General features: G+C 40.1%; 1 protein-coding gene across 1 annotated transcript in view; it reads left to right on the forward strand.

The window, feature by feature from the left end:
- Positions 1–16424: 16424 nt before the first annotated feature.
- The window catches only part of LOC103620767 (cytosolic phospholipase A2 beta), a 31462-nt gene continuing 28516 nt past the window's right edge, over positions 16425–19370 (forward strand). Inside the window, 2 exon segments of the mRNA XM_008639467.2 lie at positions 16425–16613; positions 16615–16731. Of these exon segments, the coding sequence (XP_008637689.2) occupies positions 16440–16613; positions 16615–16731 (291 nt within the window). The 5' untranslated portion in view covers positions 16425–16439.

The following is a 19370-nucleotide window of genomic DNA, read 5'->3' on the forward strand; positions in this document are numbered from 1 at the left end:
GTTTCTTTTGTGACCTCTGAGCAAGCTGTTCAGGGTAAATCACTGTACATATGGTTGTGACTTGAGCAGTGCCTGTGCATGTCTCAGCTGCTTTCCTGCTATTCTGTCTGTGCAGAATTATTCTTATGAGGTGGTATTCCTGGAAGAAAGAGCCTCCTGCTACCCATGAAAAATAGGGAGTGATTTTTCTGAGGGTCACCACATGTACAGATCCCAGAGTCAAGGAGATTCTAGATGGAATGTTACTTAGTATGTGAAATATAGTTGCTCTGGGAGCAGATGAGTGTTTGTGGACAGTAAGGATGGTTTCTCCTTGCTGTGGTCCCCAGTTCTCCAGTGCAAGAGTCCATGTGGAGACAGTCAGGAATACTTTTATCTTTGCAAGATTTTTCTTCATGGGTTTTAGGTTTTTACTGAAGAGGTGTAAAAACTGAAAGCATATTTGAGGATGTTTTCAATATTTTCATGCCTCTGAAAGTGATAGTATGTGGTTATGTGCCTCCAAACAGATTTTTCAGCTGAAAAAGAGAAGAAAAAAAAAGCTCTATTTTCTGAAAAGCCAATAATCGTCTTAAAAATGTTTCTCTGAAACAAGATATGCTTTGATGAGCTTAGATGTCGTGATACTGTTTGCTTGGCTGGTAATTCTGCAGCACCCTCAGCTCTGTCTTCCTGCCTGTACCATAGAAACAGCAGGCACAGCATGTACCTACCTCCACTTTCAGGGAAGAGCCACAGACCAAACCAAAATTCTCTTCTGCAGTTGCCCCCAGGCAACCAGAGGTCTGAGCTTCTGCAGTTTATCTCTTCACGGTCCTTTGTTTTATTCTCCTCCTATTTTAGTTTATTTTCCTCTATTAGGTTTTCTGAATTCTGCTTTTCTTTCTTTCCTCATGTCTCTCTTTAGAAGAATGCCAGCTTTTTGCTGAGTTCTTGACAAATTTTGCAAAATGAGTTCTGGATCTCCTATGATACGGGTGACCAGATTATTGTGATGGAGTTAGTTGAAAGGAAAGTTATTAATTATCAGGTCTCAGGCTTTAGTTTGATTAGTAGACTTTCAAGCTACAACTTCACTTAGCACTGATATGGGCTTAACTCCTCTGTTAATCCACTGACTGTTTGGACTGCTGCTGCAACCCAAATCTGTTCTGGGAGCAGACTCTATCAGAGAAGGAAGAGCTTGATATGTTACTGCAACAGAGAGGAGATTATATATTAGAAAGATTGAAAGATTATATTTGGTTCAGGGCAGAAGGGCTCGCTCAATGCTTCTGGTAGCTCTTAAGCCCTCCTTGTGAAATGAGGAAGAAATGGCAGACTCAGCACAAACTCTTGTTGCAGAGGTGGGTGTTATGGAAAAATAAAATATCTGTATGTCTGGAGCTGGGCTCTAAGAATATGGAGATGCATATGCTGACATGACAAGGAGACCTGCAGGGAAATATTACCTCTTTCATTAACATGTAGCTGCCCATTTCTGTATGTGGGTTAAGTTTGCGAGAGAGAAAGGGTATGTCCTTGCCAGCTGTGGATTTCCAATGTATCCTTGGTTTACTTCCATACCACTAAAAACATCAGCAATCCCTGAACTTTAGTCTGGATTCATAAAGGTTTTCTGACAACAGAGTATCTTCAGCTCTCTTAAGTTGCTCTTCTACCCCTGTCAGAGGAAAGGAAAGGTCTCTTTAGCAATATCTGTCTGCTCCAAAGACTTCTTGTTTCAGCTCACTAGGTGGAGTCCTGAACACTGTCTCCAGGATTTTTGACTACGAGATTACTATGAGAAAAAATGGCACATATCCTGAAGGACTTCCGATTGTTATCAGTGGGATTTTACGCATCTACAAGTATTAGATTGGTGCCAAAGTGATCAGCATCTTACAAAAATGGATGCTGGGTTGAGTATAGAGATTCATTTTTCCTCTTTCCATAGGCTAGAATTGTGGTTTACTGGATGGGTAAACATTACCTTCAGTGGCTAGTTGGGAGCTCTTATTCTGCTATGCCATACTCTGAAGAAAATACAGTATGTCCTGAAAACTCTAATCAGAACTGAAGTGCAGAATGCTTTGGTTTAGTTTGGCAAACAAAGATTTGAAGGAAAATATGATTTGGGTGTATATTGAGGCTTTGGTGGTGAGGAAAGACCTATGGTTTGTCTCCAGGTAGAGGTGTTGAGGGAACCTTTTAGCTATGCATGCCATCTGTAGGCTCTCCCAAGCGATGTATCTGAGCTCAGAGCAGCTGCCTTGTTGGCTCAGAGCCCTCAAGCCTGATTGTTCCTGGTATGTCCCTGCTCCTGCCTTGCACATGCAGTTTGGATTGTCAGCACCTCGAGGTTTCATTTTGTGTCTTCAATTCGAAAGTGCTTTGGGAGTACGCACTGATGGAAGCCCATGTAGTTGGGGTGTAAGGAAAGAATGGGCTGTTACTAGGAGAGGGGATCCCAGCTTGCTTTTCAATGTCATTGCAGCCATACTAACCTTTTCCCAGGTTTTTCAAAATGCTGTGTAAGCAGTCACTGTGCAGCTGAAGTCTGTATTGTTCAGGGAACAGCATACCCACTTTGACTTACAGATATTTTATTTAATGTGACCAGATGGAACAACCCTATTTAGATTCAGAATACAGCGAATTGTAACACGGGTTTTTTTCAAGCACGAAAAATGTTACCATAAATATACAAGCTTCACACTTGAGAAGATGGAGAAGAAAATTTTATCCTCATTGTACAAAACTATGTAATCATTTATAATTATGCTTCTCAGCGGTAAAGAATATGTCTTTTTTTTTTTTTTTTCTTCAGTGTATACTGTAATTTTCAGCTGCTGGCTAAATGGTGTTTTGGTTTCCAGAACAGATGATTGATTCTCTTGGCAGCAGGGGGACATTCTGTAGCCTTTATTACAAACCCCTAGTCCTTTAAACTGTGGGTTTCATCCCCTCTGCAGGGTTGCCTCTACTCTCTACTCAGGCCTGTCCATGGACAGCACTTCCTCTAGCAACCACGTTGACATTGAAGGGTGCAGCCCATGAGAGACAGATAAAAAAGCTAGGGAGAGACTATGTGGATCTGAATATAAAAGAGGGCTCAGCTGCTCAAAGCATTATTACTGCACCTCAGATCATGTACACCATCCTCCCAGTCTAGGGAAAAAATTCTGTGACTTGTAGCTAAGTAAAATTTACAGGTCACAAGATGGCAGCATAATCTCACTAGTCAGGGTGACAAAATTTGAAGGGTCAGGTCAGTTATTTTCCTCAACTCAAACTCCTGTTTTGAACAGTTAGAAAGTCCTGTATCTAACTAGCTGGTGCTTCCTAGGCTCTAACTACTATATATATAGGTGAAACTATTATATATGTATGTGAATAGCCTTTTACATCACCTTGCAAAATAACCTATTTCATTTGCATTCTGATGCACTGTGAAAGTAATGACATAAATTGCTCACCAGGAGTTCAATATACAACAAAGAAAATGACACCAGCATGTTAGCTAACTAATCAGTAAAAAAAGCAATGTTGGCACTGACTTTGCAAAGCCTGTACAACTGGGAGTCGTTGTATTTTCACTTCCTTTCTGCTCTCTAGAGCAAGATGTTCTGAACCCTGCCTCAAAATACACATTTCTTAATGAACATTAATTTTTTGATAGTACTACTGAGTGAATATATTCCCTGTGAAGAGCTAATTAATGATTATTTTCTTTCTGTTTGAGGGATATTCCATAGTCAGTTTTCATCTGCCTGTTTGCCTGCCTGTGTGTGTGTCTTTCAAAGAGATCTGCCATTCTTACCATTTGTTGTGAGCTGAACCTTTTCAATGTGCAGCACCTCATTTGGAAAAAAGGACTGTGCTAGTGAGAGATGATTCATCACATCAGTCACCATATTATATAATGCAGTAACAAACTACTGAGAACATTCCTAGCAGCAATATTCCCACTTGTGACTTTAAATACTTAGCTCAGAAATGTCTGTAAAAATAAATGGGGGTGTCTGCATCTACTTGGAAGCAAAACAAGCCATAAGAGCAAGGCAAATATATCTCCACTTTCAAAATAAATTGCAAGTTTTTGTGATATTACTGCAGAATTAAACCATAGATATTTAGGTGCAACTTCCAGGTGCACTTTTTTGAGAATGTTGGATCATAGTTCTACAAGTTTCTTGCATCTGCCAAGTGAATATGATGTTTTGACATACGTGCAAACTGTTCTTATTGGGTATTTTACTTGCTGAACTTACAGGTGGGTTTTATTGGACAATTTTGCAAACTTTAGACATTTGAACATATGCTGAAATCCCAAATAGTCATTGACTTTGGCTTTGTTTACCTGTCCAGATGACGATTCTAACCTAGTTTACTGTCACTAGTCAATATAGTTGCAAACATGCTTAAGACAAATTCAATAAAACCAAAGAAAAATGAGGAAGTTGTACACTGCTCTTTCCATTAGCACATCGTTTCCAGCCCAAGCAATTGGCCACATGGTGTCACTGTGTTTTAAGGCACCAAACCTTCTAGGACTAAAGCCTAGCAAATCCAAGTCTTCAAAGTATCCCAACCATGTGGTATTATCTAAGGAGACACTTGAGCAAAAGTGCCAAGGTCACAAAAGCTTCACAGTAGGAGAGTTTTAGGAGGATATTTTACACAAAACATCTCTTTTTCAGCTTCTTGTACCTTCTTGGAATACATCAGAAATTTTTTAGCCCAGAAGCACTTTTTCTCCAGATGTCTGAATTTGGGAACATGCTTGTATAGAAAGCTTTATCTTAAATTCTTGCAAGTTAGAAATTTAAAAATTCATCTGTGCTGGACTCATCCTGAACTTCAGTCATAGTTCTTCTTTTCTCCTTCTGTCTCTGTATATCTGAATTTGCAACACCCTTTGGCTCTGCTGAACAGAGGAAACTTGGCTTTATGGTGCTCAGCGCAATGTAAACTGCAGCTCCTGGGACCCACAAAATGCTGTTTAATCCCTGATAGCTCTGAAGAATGCATTGCACAACCCACCTGCTCAAGAGAGCTGTGCCAAAAACTGATGTATTGCGTATTTAAGGAGTTTCATAATGTGCAGCTATAGCAACAGTGAGAGAAACAGTTGTGTACAGATACAGTAGGAGCCTTAGCTGAGCAGATGATATCTGGCTCAGGGTGTGTCGAAAAGCTGCAAAATCTCATGCAGTGCTAAGTGTTGGTGTGCACTGTTTCTTCTGTGAATGGCAAGTGAGCCTGGAGTAGCAGGCCCTGTGCTAACACCCTGGCAGTCCGTGTAGGTTGGATTAATGTTTTATAGGAAGGTTACATGTCTGACAATGGCTTAACACCCATGAAGAGTGCACGGTGCTTTGTTTTGATTGTTAGCACATTAGGTAGTTGCAATGCTTTCCCTAAGCCAGTTGCTCTGTTTTGTATGGAGCTTACTCACTGCATAGCTGCTGAGAGTGATAGCACTGGTTTAAAATGTGTATTTCTTAGTGATAGTTTTGCTACCAATTCTGTTTGGACCAGGAATTCACTTGTAATGTGCCTGTTTTGAGGGCCATGTCTTCAATTTAAGTGCATAGTCAAGTCATATTTAGAGTTGTTAGGTCTACAAAGCATAGTGCTCTGAAAATTCAGGTGCCTCAGTATGAATTTCAGTGCAATGGTACAAACTGAGGAATTAGCTGCATTAGTCTGGTCTTGAATGTGACCTGAGATTAAATGCTAAATAAAACCTGGACTGTCAGATGCCACAGGCTACAGTAGAGCCGAAATGTCCTGTCCCTTGCAGAGACAGCAACAGTGCAATAGGTGGGTTTGGAAGACCATTTGTGAGTCCATTTGTGTGTACATTTGTGAACAGCAGATTATTTTGTGTTTCCTCTTGTTACTTGCAATGTAAAACCAGCTTAGAAGTATGTTCCACTGATGTTTATTTAGAAAAAATATGATTTTGGCCAATGATATCTCCTATTTCCCCTCACCATTGCTTCTGTGATTATCTTAACTGGAAGAATTCTCCATTGGCCTCTGTGCTGGTGGTGGCCTTTAGTATGGGAGCTTCTGCAGAGGATAAAACATGGTATGGTTCCTCCTGGAGGAAGAAGAGCTTCAAGCAGAAGGTATGAACAGTAATGGAGAAGAGCAGATGGGGTCTCCTGTTGGAGAAGGTGGTAGGTCAAACTTGGGAATAAGTTGGGCCTATTGCCAAAACAATTTGTCCTTGTTCTGCAAATCTTGGAAATTGCTGACCTCATTATCTAAGACACAAAGCGTCTCCTGGTGGTGTGCAGGGAAGTCCTAACACAACTATAATTATCCTAATGGCACTGCTGCCATGATGGTATATAAATTATAAACAGGAAGGACTGAAACCCTCTGACACAGATGAGATGCAAATGAAGGGCTGGTGCCTCTACTATAGGAATTACCAATAAGAAGTGGAAACTGGCTGAGGAAATCCTTCAAGGTTCGTGTTCAGGAACTGCCTTCAAAATGTTTGCTCAGGAAAGAAAGCTGTGGAACAGTAGCAGGATGGGTGTTTCCTCCCCTTGTGGTTTTATGAACCTCAGGCCCTGGAACCAAGGCTCCTTCTGAGGAAACTTGTATGTGTTGTCTCATGCAAGGTATTACCTGGGAAGCTCTAGTGCTCCATATTTTTTGGAAGAGATGCACTGTATATCAGTGCCAAGGGGATTTCAGTATTAGTTTCTAACACTATTAGGTTAAAGAGCGAGTCTTCTTGAAATAATGGGAACAGCTTGTCTCTTCATCTGAAGCTTTTTTATGAAGCACACAGACCATCACTGCCTGTGGATTTAGGTCAACTACAGATTTCTAAAATATGTTTGATATATAAGGAAAATCTTGAATATGGAAGAAAAAGAGATTTTTAAAACAGAGGCCATCTATGAATACTTAGTTGGACGTACCCAATAGATGCATTTTTCCCAGTAATTCCTGGTGTTTGATTGAGCTACACATAGAGGAGAATCATCCAGTTTTGATTTAAATTTAGTTATCATGTGGGAGGGAAATGTGGTGTGGAGGCTGAGAAAAGTCAGGGGTCACCATGTGAAAGGAAGGTGTAGGAGGGAAGATACATAGTTTAGCTTTAACACAGGTTTCAAGATCAGAAATAGAATTTATTGACATTTATGGTACTGTGGCACAGTGAAAAGCCAAGAGAGAAGTGATTTATTAAAAGTGATAGAAGTTCCTAGATAAGGTGTAGACCTTGCTCTGAAAAAGATCTGTAGTCTAAATAGATTACATGAACACCAACACAAACACCAACACATATGAAAAAATAGAAGTAAAGGAACAGGAGTTTAACAATAATTAAACCTATGAAAAAGTGTGATACGTTTGGTTTTCATGGGGAGCAGAGAGGGGAAAATGGGTTGCTGTTTTGTGCCTATTCCTTTGTTGTTTGGTTGTGCTCCAATTCATAAAGCACTGGTGCACCTGAGGTGGCACTTCACCTGTGAATTATCCTATTAATATCAATTACACTGTTCCTGAGAGGAATGTGTGCAAGTGTCTGAGATGATCAAAGCTTTTGGCTTTTAAATGCATATGATTACTAAATGGATAGCAGAAAAGCTGGAATTGTCTAAGCACAAGACCTACTTGTGAATTACCAGTGGCTGCAGATCAGGAAGATGTCTCTTAATCTTTTTGGTACATCTTTTTTCCAACAGCAAAGACATGGCTTTGAACTTTCAGCATTTTACTATGGGTTGCTTTTTGACTGTCTGAATTTTGACTAGCTTCCCTCAGTAATCTGGAGTGGTGAGGGACAGGAGACAGTGCAAGGGATGGGGATTTTACCTGTGTTGAGCTCTACACAGGTGGCAATAAAAACCCCAAGATGCTCTGTTGTTAGTATGTTTTTCATTAAACCCTGTCCTGACACAGACAGACCACATAATGGTGATGACTACATATGTCAGAAGGAAGGAAGTGCAGCTCAAATGGTCATGACCAGAACTAGAATTAAGATATCAAATAGATATTCCTGTCACTAGAGGCTGAAATGGATTGGCATGGATTCACCTGTACAGTTCTTTCAAATGTTCAAACGGAAGGGGTTGTTAATAGCTGTTAAGATCTACTGCTATTTAGGAAAGCATCAAATTGCTTTACGGTATCTTTGTTTCTCGGTTTTGCAATGGAGACCATAGTATTTTCTGTTGGAGTTATTAATATAGACTTCCTAGTACATGAGTATATTGAATAAAAATTAAGCTGCCCTGCTCACTTCTTCTTACAGACTGTCCCTGGTGCCATGTGAAACCATTAATTAACTTTGACTCCCAGGTTATTCCCCCCAGAGCTGAAGGATGTTTTGCTTGGGACAAGTGAAGAGCATTTAGCTGCATCTGTAATAATGTAATGCAACCATTCATTTCATTTGATTCAGAGCCACATAAGGTTTAACAATGTTCTGTGTGGAACAAGAAGCGTCTTAAAGTATTAATTCAGAGGGTGGGACACATTTCTGATCTGTGCCATGGCTACTGGACCTTTTGGTGCTTTCTGGACCTTGGATAAACTGATGCCTTTCATGATACAGACACTTGATGGGGAATATACTAAATTTCTCCGAACATTGAGAGTGTTAGTATAAAATGTTTGTGTTTATAAATTGAAGGTGTATTCTACAACAATATAATCATTATGTATTTTCTTTACAATATCAGTTTGTCTTCTGACTTGCAGCAGTTTCTGTGATCTCAGGTGAACTGGTTGTTGCTACTTTCATTTTACTCTACAAATTTCTCACTGACTTACCTAAGATGTACAAAGGATTTATGACAAAGTCAAAGAGCAGGGGCTACATTACCATTTTAAATCTTATTTCCTCTCTCCTCTTTTTACTGTAAGCAAGTCATTGCACAAGGCATTCCATGCTCCACATATCTGTCCATGTTGTCAGCTGTTTGTGTATCAAGTCTGAGGAGGAGGAGGAAAAAATATGCGGTGTGTTATCAACAGTCAGGTACTTCCCATTCCCAGTTTTAGCGTATGTGAGGAAGCGGTGTCTGATGAACAGAGCTGATCATATGTTTTCTGATGCAACACTTCTCCGTTTAAAAATGTTGATTGGATTCAGTATTGCTGGGTTGGCTGGTTCTCCAGCTTCATGGAAACCTGCTTGGAAAGCTGTCATGCTTTTGTACGCCTTGTTGACCCACCTGGCCTGTTCCTCTGGCTACCCATCATTCTGTGATGACAGGACACCGCTGGCTTCTCCCACTTACCAGGGGCTACCCCCTAGGCTGGTCAGCAGGTGAATGAGATGCCCATTAGATGTTCCTAGGCTGTTGGTCAATTCCTTTGCTTCCAGCTTCCTAGATCTCTTAGCTTTGAAGCTCCCAGCCTGCCCAGGTGGCTGCTGAGCCAAAACAGCTGTGTAGTCAGGGTCCTGGCATACCAGCTGAGGCATCAACCCAGAAATTTTTCAAAATTTTTCTTATATATGGGAGTGAAATCTTTTTAGGGAGTTGTGCCAACATGATTTCCTCTGTGGGATGAGCATTCCAGTTCCCAGCACTGGTGCAGGACATTTTGCCTTTTTGTGGTTCACAGTTTACTTGCTAGTACTTGGCTGACAAATGCATTCAGTATGTGTGTAACTACACAGTAGGGAAGACCAACAATTAGTGGATTTGAATCATACAAAGCAAGGGTCTCTGCCACTTTGCAATGTGTCTGTTGCATGGGGAGGGGTTGCAGAGTACAAATTGTGTGTGTTGCAGGGAAGGCACCAGTACTGGTTTGTGCTCTGCTGCATTGGCAGGCTGTGGGTGAGGCTTCCTTCCTGGACCTGTTTATGGAAGAGGTGACCATCTGAAATCTAGTCTTCCATCAGATCTCTGCCCTTGGGAGCTAGAGTCTCTGAGTGAATGCATCTCCCCCAGCCCAGACTCTCCCTGGTTCGGTCCAGGAGATCCAATTTTGGGCCTTTAGCACATAGGTCTGGAATCCTCTGGAAAATGAGGCAGTGTACGTAGCTTAATTTAATGTTCTGCTCTGAACAGATGCAGTGCCTTTCATGACCTACACAAAAATTTTCTCTTGTTGGCCATATCATGTGTTACCTGCCACAGAGACCATGAATGTGGGAGGCCTACAGTTAAAAACACCCTAGTTCCTTGAGATGCTGAAGGCTATACATTTCTCTTGGCTTTGGTATGATTTTCTATTCTAAGTTCTCAGGTTTCAAGAAGCACTTCATAAAAATCTTTGGAGCTTCAGAATTCCCAAGGCATTATATAAGTTAAGAGGTTAAAAAGGATCTGTGCCAGTAAAAAATATTTTTTCTGCTATAATGAAAGCATTTAAAATTGCAGTGTTATGCAAGTGTCATATTTTATGTGCTGCTGAAACAGAGGAATTAACCCTGACCTAATATGCGTGCACAGAGACATTCAGAGATAATATCAAGCTCCGTGGATGACTCTGCCTTGGCACAGGTTAGAGCAGCTTTCCTGAGACCAGCTGAGATGCTCACTGTGTTTCAAGTGCCAGGCTCCCCGCTCACGCTTGTTTGCCTTCTCCACTGGCTTAAGAGGAGCAGGTGACAAAGATGCTTTCATACCACTGGAATTAAGCTGAGAGTGCTTTCAGCAAGGCAAATTCCCAGTTGCTCTATTAGGAAAACTTTGACTTCTTTTTGTCACAGAAATGGTACAAGTTGAATAGAAGAAGAGACACACCTAAGTGAGACATATTTCTCATCAGAAATATTTTTTGTGGGGATAAGCATCAGTGCAGAAGGAGCTTTTGTATTAAAATCCTCTGTAGAACCCCTGAAGTTGTCTTCTGCTGTCAGAAGGTATAATCCACCACAAATGAGTCACAGGGCTCTTAATTGCTGTAAATAAGCTTGCAAGGCTCATAATAACTCTAATGACTAAGTCAAACTCTGGTTATTCTGTTTTAAATTGTTCATATAGCTTGGTTGAAGTCTAGAGTTTTTGTATTGGAAAAAAAAGAACAAAAGTGAAGGAAGGAAAAAATTCAGTTTTCAAATTTGACGATCTTTCAATAACCTTAGAAGAAGCCTCCAAAGGGGCGTGAAAAGCCCTGTGACTTTCTGATACTGGGGTCAGTGGACAGTAATGATCCACTTGCAGGAATGTGCAATTGAATTGTCTAATCTGTTTTCCACCTCTGATACTCATTTCCCTTTGAGTGCTGATGCTTTAGACAGGTCTTGCAGACAATGGTGTTCATCCATGGTCAGATTCCCACTACTGAGCTCAAGCTGAGGTAATGGCTACGTGCCACTACAGAAGGGCAGTCCTGGAAATTCCTCAGGAAAAGGAGAAGAGTAGTTTTCTATTGCTTCAGCCCCTCAAAGGAGCATAGCATTTTGCCAGAGGAGTTCCAGAGCCAATTCTGCAATGTAGGAGCAGGGCTTTCTAAATTTGGGAGTTGGACTGGAGCAAAAGCCTCCTGTTTTAGCAACAACTAGCTCTTAGACTTCCTGCTGCAACATGAAACTTTGCCATTAGTTATTTTTAAGACTTGAGCATTTTCAGATATTTACCAAGGACTCTGTGACAGTATTCACTTGTTCTTCATGATCAGTGTGCCTTCTATAAATTTGCAGGTATTTCCAGAGCTATTGGTGATATACTTGAATGTATTCAGTTCTCCCTGAATTGGCTGCTTCTATATTTTTTTTTTTGCCTTGTCTCTATGCTCAGTTCAGTGGTTTTCTTACATTTACACTTCAATAAAGTCATCCAGGTTACCTAAGCCAGGACATGGGTTGGCTGATGCTAGCTTTAGTTAAGAAGCCTACCCATTGGCAATGCTAACTTACAGAACAGCACAGTGAGGATGCCTGCTACTGTTTTAGTCTTGTCCTTTTTGGAGGGCTACTTAGACAATAAATTACTGGCAGGAGCACATTAATTCAACTCTTAATGACTTCCATATTATTTGAAATAAATTATTGTATATATTTTATTTATTTCTCAGCCAACATCTGATGGCTGTGCTCAGGTAAAGGTAGAACCTTGTAAAAACCCACATACAGGGTTGAAAGAGGATTGGACAGAAACAGAAAGGAAGTACTGCTGTATGTGTCATACAATCACTACAATCATACTTCATTTTTTAATTACTCTTGCCCAGTATAATAACTTTCAGTAGCAAACATGTCCTTAGAAGATCCTGCCCGAAAGTAGTCAAAAAGAATGAAAAACAATAACAGAAAACAAGAGTTACTCTCTTGATTCTAAAAACGTGTCCATTAAATAAATATGAGAGGTAGGTGGCAACTAAGAAAGAAACCTTTCTCTTGATAATTTGAAGCTGAATACCATAACCATAAGTCAAGTGTTCCTGTCAGCCAAGTGGTGAAGTGTAATACTTACCTAACTCTTCTGAGGTCTTTGCACAAGCAATTTTATACTGACATCAGTGTCAGGCTATTTGAATAAGATCTAAAGATAAAGATTTGAGAAACTGGCTTGAGTGGAATGACATTGAAATATCTTACTCAATTATTATTTCAATTAGATGCTCTGCAATCACTTGGTTTAAAATAAAAGAACAATTTCTAAACATAAACACAGTAGGTTTCAATGTGTGGCTTTACATTGACGTATCTTGGAAAGGTAACACTGCAGTCCTCAGATACCCCAGGTAAGTAATAAGCAGCTTACTCCCATCGTGAAGCTGCAAAGATCACTATCTTGCCATGTTTACAACCACACCTGCAAAGCACCTAAGGAAATTAGTAGCTCTCTTACTCTGGCCAGGAAAAAGAGCCAGTGATACTGGATTTACTGTATGCTGTCTTTGTTTAAGATTACAGTGGTTCAGGAGATAGGTAAGAGGATATCACACCTTTTACTTTTCTGAAACAGGTATAGATCATTATAGCCAGAAGGACAGTTCATTTACAAATGTTACCCCCTGATTGCTGCTCAGATAGACCATCTGGTATTTTGTTCTAATTAACATCAGGTACTGAAAATGGTTGTTTGAAAAGTATTCAAAGATCTAAAATAATTTCAGATTATCTGTGTTGTTTGCTCAGAATGAGGCAAGGGGGGAAAAATGAAAAATTAGAATGCTTTTATTTCAAAATTAAATATTACATGTCCTAAATATGGCATTTCTCAAGCTTGCTTTATAGCTTCTAGTTTCACATGGTAATTTTGAATTGAAAAATTGAGATAGATTTTAGTAAAGTGTTATTTTTTGTTGTTTGGCTTATTTTTTACAGTGGTTAAAGAAAATAAATATGGAAAAAATACTTTGGGGATGAGATAGGGAAAAAAACACTTTTTTTCTCAATTTCTGAGAATGTTTTGAAAAAATTTGGTTTGAATTTGACTATACACATTTATTTTTTTAGATAACTGTAATTTTTCTAACCTAGGCACTGAGCTGAACAAGGTACAAACTGACTTATGAGGCAAAAAGAGAGTGACTGTTATCTCCCATTGTCTCTGTCTGGCAAAACAATACATCTCCTCAAAGATGCACAGTCTTCCACCTCCACCTACTCAGTGGTGTGGCTGCATCTAGCTCTAGAAAGACCCATCACTTATCTCAGTTTAAAAGCTTTTGTGGAATGAACGAAAACCTTTAATCAAACAAAGTTATGGGAGGTTTATATTTGTATGAGAGTGTTTTGGTAGCTGCTATCCTTCCTCATGAAGCTCTTAGGACCAGGGGTGGAAGAACTGTGAAGCGAGTGCCTCGGTGAGGGCAGTTTTTGTACACCAAAGCGGAGTTGGAAATTTTGCAGTGCCATTGCTGGGGCAAATAATGATCTCCATGAGACATCTGAATTTTTTGTAGTTTCTGTCCCTGTTAGCTTTTTAGTTTATGCCATCTGTAGGATAGTCCAGTTCACAATCATTTGGAGTTGCTGCCACTCTGCTGCTTAGCTTTTGGCAGCTCAGTAGGTTAGTGAGCAGCCCATTGGGTAAATTACACGTAGCTGAACACTGTATTAATTGACTTTTAATTTCTTTCATGCTGAGCTTGCAGCATGGGCTTGCATTCCTTCCATTCTGATTCTGTTTCACATAGTCTCTTGTGTGCATTACCCACGTGCCAACAGGTAGTGTATGAACTAATTTAACCTCAGTGTAATTTGATGTGTCTTTTTTTCCCTTCCCCCTCCAAGTAAGATTCAGTCACAAATGTGGAATGAGACTGGCCTAATTAACACATAAAATCTTTCTAGAAAACCTCTTCTCTTTGTCTCCTGGACAGTCTTTTACAATCTGATACTGCAGGTACAGTATCATATTTTCTACCTCTACTAGTATAAGCCTGGCATGACTATATCCTCCCTCTAAAAGCGGGAGGGGGAGGAGTTTCAGTATCCCCTTGAAGATATTGCCTGATTATGAGCTAGTTCACTGACATACTCTGCTCTGCCCTCTTTGGTTCAGGTTTAGCCTTTAGTTTTGTCGTTCCTTCCTTACGCAGTTGACTTTGTCTTGCTTTGCCTGTGCTGTACATTTTTCATGTCTTGTCATGTAGCCCATCTCCCTGATGTCCAGGAGGAAATGGAGGAAGTACTTGTCAGCGTGTCTTGTTGACAAGAAACACAAAATGTTTTATGTATTTTGGCCATGCTGATTTACTGGAAACATTAAGTTCTTGGAAGGGCTATTGGAAAAATTAGTTCCATAGCTCTCCGAAATAACTTTTGCACCTTGATTTGAAAGCATTCTGGGACCTTTTTTTCTTCTTTCCTGTTCCATTAAGACGTGGGTCTCCTTGCTGCAGCTGTTCTGTTTTTAATGCATTGCTCTGTTTCCAGGCAGACATACCACTCTTTGAGTGGAGTTTGTTGTTTTCTGGCTGGTTTTCCCCTTGCCTTCTCTTTAGGAGGTAAATTTGTTGATGTACACTCAGTTCACTATAGCAGCAGAATGTGTGATCAAAGCTGCAACAGCAATACAAAAGTGGAAAACCAACACTCTGAATAAGAGCTTTTTTTCCTTTATTCACTGCTTTTTTTCCTTATCTCTGGAAATGGGATGTTACAGACTCCTGTGTCCGTGGAAGCAAGAAGATGGATGTATGCATTGCAGTCTTAACTGGTCCTATAAAAATGCCCAAGTGAGGCTGTTAAAACAGTGTTATGGCAGGAGTCCTGCAGGCTTGCTCTGAACTCCAGATTGGTTTCTAATGAGTTTTGGTTGATTTTTCTGTGAGTTTTAACTGCCTTTTGATTTGCTGCAGACCTTTAAACAGCAGACCTTTGAGACAGATTTCTTTTTAGTATTTCAAAGATTTCAACCTGGCTAAGCACTCAGGGTCTCGCCCTGCAAGGGCCTGCATCTAGTCCTCACTAGTGGTGAGCATGGTGGCTGCCTTTCCAGCCACAGCAGAGTCTGTGAAATGTCAGTTTGAGTGGTTGGTTGTCACTTGCAGAAGCCCAGAAGCATCTGCCTAAAATTGATTTTAACTGATGGCAGTTTTTTTGTGGAAAATATTTTAAAGTGGCTTAAAGATGATCCACAGTGTTCACCTGAGTTTCATGAAAAATCTAGATTTCAGGTAAACCTATTTTCCTAAACAACTATTGTGGTTATAATTAATTTTTTCTTCTCTTGTCAAAAGCCAAATTCATAAGTGTTACTTGATGAAAATTAACTCTTGACACTCTCTGTCTGTTTAAGGTGTCCACTGGCTGTTTTGTGAAGCTTGATCCTATCTGGTATTACTATGCCCCAGTGAGAACATACCTTACTGCAAACCTATGGTGGCCTCCAGGCCTTTTCCAAGTCTGGGTCTGCACAGCATGGAATTGCAAGTGTGGATTAAGGTACAGACAGAGCAGATTGCCTGGAGCAATGTCCTGACAGGCACCCTGTCAGCAGGTCAGAGTAGGTATGGGAGAAGTGGAGGAAGCCATGCCTCTGCCATCTTCAGGGGATGCCTTAGGACCCAGCACTGTCAACAGCAAGTTGATGGGAGAACAGAATGGGAAGCTGGGAGATGTCAAGTTTTTACATTCATATAAGAAGCAGGTAGAGGGGAAAAGCCCAGAAGGCATGCAGCTTTCCCTTTCTCTGCCAATATTTATCTCAATTTCACCAGCATCTCTGTATTGGCCAGGTAATCAGCCAGTAGGTACTTTCAATTGAGGAGTCTTGATTTACTGATTGTCAGAAAGATTCCCAATGATATATTGGGAATATATTGGGTGTCTATTGTAGGAAAAGTTGAAAAGAGCACTTGGAAGTGGGTTGGTGTCCCATCAGAGAGTCTAATACGTGAGATTCAGCTCTCCTCTCCCTTTGGCTTTTTTTTTTTCCCCTGGAGTATTTTGTGGAAGAATTAAAAAGCTACTAAAAATTGATCTTCTGACTAGATACGTAGAAGAGCTGAGAGTGAAGGAAGACTTTCTGAACATGTCAGAATCAACCCAAAAACCTGGTGGGAGGATGTTGGGGCACAAGCACATTGTGAGAGATAATAAAAAAGTGTTAGTCTTTCTGCTCACCTCCGACATCGCAGATCTTTCCCTCTCAGATGTAGGCAGGCTCTCCACACAGAGGAGGCAGAGGGTGGAGCTCGGCGCCTGTATAAATTATATGTGTCCTTCAGGTTATTTCAGCAGAGCAGCAGCAGCACAACAAGCTGCTGGCGTGTTTGTCAGCTGACAGATCTGTTAACCAAATTGGGGTTTCGGTTGCTGCTGCCATCTTTCGTGCCATGGGGAGCCCACCAGCCAAGGTAAGAGAGTGGCAGCCCCGTGCTTTGCTCTGGCCTGGCACCTTGCTGTTGGGCCTCTCTGCCCCAGCTCTCCTGAGCAAACTCCCTCCTTGGTGCATCTGCTGGGATGCCGAGGCTGGTGCGGAGTGGAAGGGGCATCCTGAACTTTGCAGACTCACCGCTCTCCCCTTTCACCGCGCAGTAACTAATGTGTAAGCGAGCTTCAGTGAAAACACAGAGAAAATGGGGCCCTTTGCTTTTCTCCTGTGGTGTACATGCCGGAGTGAAGTCCGTGAAGGAAGAGGAGGCTGGTCTTGAAGAGTTTACCTCCCATAAAATGAAAGTGCTTTAGCCCTCCTGTGTGCTTTTCTCTGGATAGCACATGTTCATTGCTTGCCCCAGCTGAAAGAAACCAACAGCTTTATCTAGCAACAAAGCATAATCTATATTCCTTTAGCTGCAGGGAAGACATCTAATGAGCTGTTTGGCTCATTAGATTTAGCTATTTTTAACATAATATTTACGGTGTTTGCAATTCTAGTGGAAGTATTTCGTGTCTGGACTTGAGTTTTCTAATCGTAAGTTCCGTTCAGAGATTTTAACTGGTAGCTTTTAGTATAAATCAACAGAACTATTAGCTGAAAATTCTTTTCTCGTGTATATCTTAAAAAAAAAAGGACGTGCTGTCTGAATGCAAGACATGAATTATTTACAGATAATAATTCTTTATGTATCGAACGCTGTGTCAAATTTTGCAGCAAATAAAAGAAAAAAGTTAAGGATTAAAAAAATATCAGTAGCTTGAACGGATAGCTCAAGGGATAGATTAAAAATATTCAAACATTCAGGCAAAGAAAATAAGTCGTAAATGTCATGTACTTTCCAGATAAAAGTTGTATCTAGTCCATCTACAGGTTAGATACACATGTATCTATCTGTTGTGGATATGAATATTATCTGTCAATATCGAAGATCAATGTTGTATCTAGTAAGACAGTTCTGGAGCTGGTAGATGGGTAGATAGCTCAGGTATAATTTTATCTAGAAAGTTTCAATGACAAAGTTCTTGCATTTCATCCCAATGCTGCAGCTGCTGTTCTGTGAATATGGACAGACTCCTGGTTAACAGGCACCGCTGCCAAAAGGTTTGAGTGGAAGCATAGTTTCAGGTCAGAAAGCATCCATTCCCAAGGAAAGAGATTAATTCAGTACTGCAGGTAGCTCTGCTCTTGTGTCAGGCAAGTGTGTGTTTCAGTATGTGTAAATTGGCAAATAGATATGGAAATAAGAACAGAGTGGTTTTGTGTTTTGTGGTTTTTTTCTTTTGTGTTAAAAACCCCACATGTTTAGAAATGTGTGATACTTTGAATTAGCTAGGAAGACCTCCTAATCTCTCAATTAGTTTTTTGCTCTTTAAGAAAGCTACCAAATTGACACAGAAGTGATTGTCAGTATTAATTTGCAACTTTTCATATTCATAACAAGGTCTTTTCTTCTGCTCAGACAAGAATAATCCCTCTTTAGAAGTTTTATTTTGTGGACTATGGAATAATTTTCATCTGGTAAAATACTCAGAAATTTTGTCAATACAAAGTCCTGAGGGACCCACTCATATGTGTAAAAGGGTGAGTAATAGATATGAGCAGGTGATACGTCCCAAATCCACAATGACTCTTGAAGTAATCCGTCAGTGATAACATGAAATTACAGTATATGTTTGTAAGACAAATTAGATTTCCTCACTAACTGTTCAACTTCCAATGATAAAATTTTTGACAATTGTGATTCCCAAGCAAAATGAGACTCTCATAGTTTTCTATATTTCTTCAGTCATTCACTTTTTCCACTAGAACTTTTCATCCCTTTAATTTTAATGAAAGTAGGCAGCAGATTGGAAGGACAAATTGCTAGCAGTGTTCTCACTGATGGAAGGGCTAATAAACTCAGCCCATACTAGATGTTAGAGGATCCATGTGGAAAAGAGTGCTTCAGAACCAGGCTTGTAATGAAGCTTTCTTATAGTTTATAAATTTATAGATTTAATCTCAATTTGGTAAATTTCCAAATTGTAGTTGGACCAAATTCTCAGTATCTAACATAAAATAATGGTAGGAATATGCCAAATGGCTATATTTGGCATGAGATCTTGTAGACAAGATACTGTACAGCTTCTAGTACACCACTGAAGAAAGAAATAATCCATCAAAGAAAGTAATTATTCATGTCTGAAAGATATTTATAAAGCTGAGTGATAAATCCTATAGCTATTTTCAAAATGTCAGAAGACAGCAAAATTCTCATGTAAAGCTTAATATAATTTGGCGTTATCCCATGGTGATACCTCTGCTCAGAGAACTGCTTAGGCTTGGTGCAGGGAGAGTGAAACACTGACGTTCCAATCAGCCTGCTAACATGTACAAACCAAGGACTTGAAAAAAAAAAAGAAAAAGAGAGGAGGTAGTTATGGGATGAGGTTCACAGATTGCAGAAACTTCACTAGAATACTAACTTTCTGGTGAAGGTAGCCATGAGATCTTGTTCTAGGAGCAGTGTGGAGAGGCAATGACTGAAATCAAACATATGAGCTCTTGGTAGGTTTTTCTTCTTTTACTGCCATCCATAGACTGTCTTGGTGGGCTCCTCAATATTTATGAGCTTTA

This window comes from Corvus brachyrhynchos, unplaced genomic scaffold (assembly GCF_000691975.1).
Source record: "Corvus brachyrhynchos isolate BGI_N302 unplaced genomic scaffold, ASM69197v1 scaffold115, whole genome shotgun sequence".
Lineage (NCBI taxonomy): Eukaryota > Metazoa > Chordata > Aves > Passeriformes > Corvidae > Corvus > Corvus brachyrhynchos.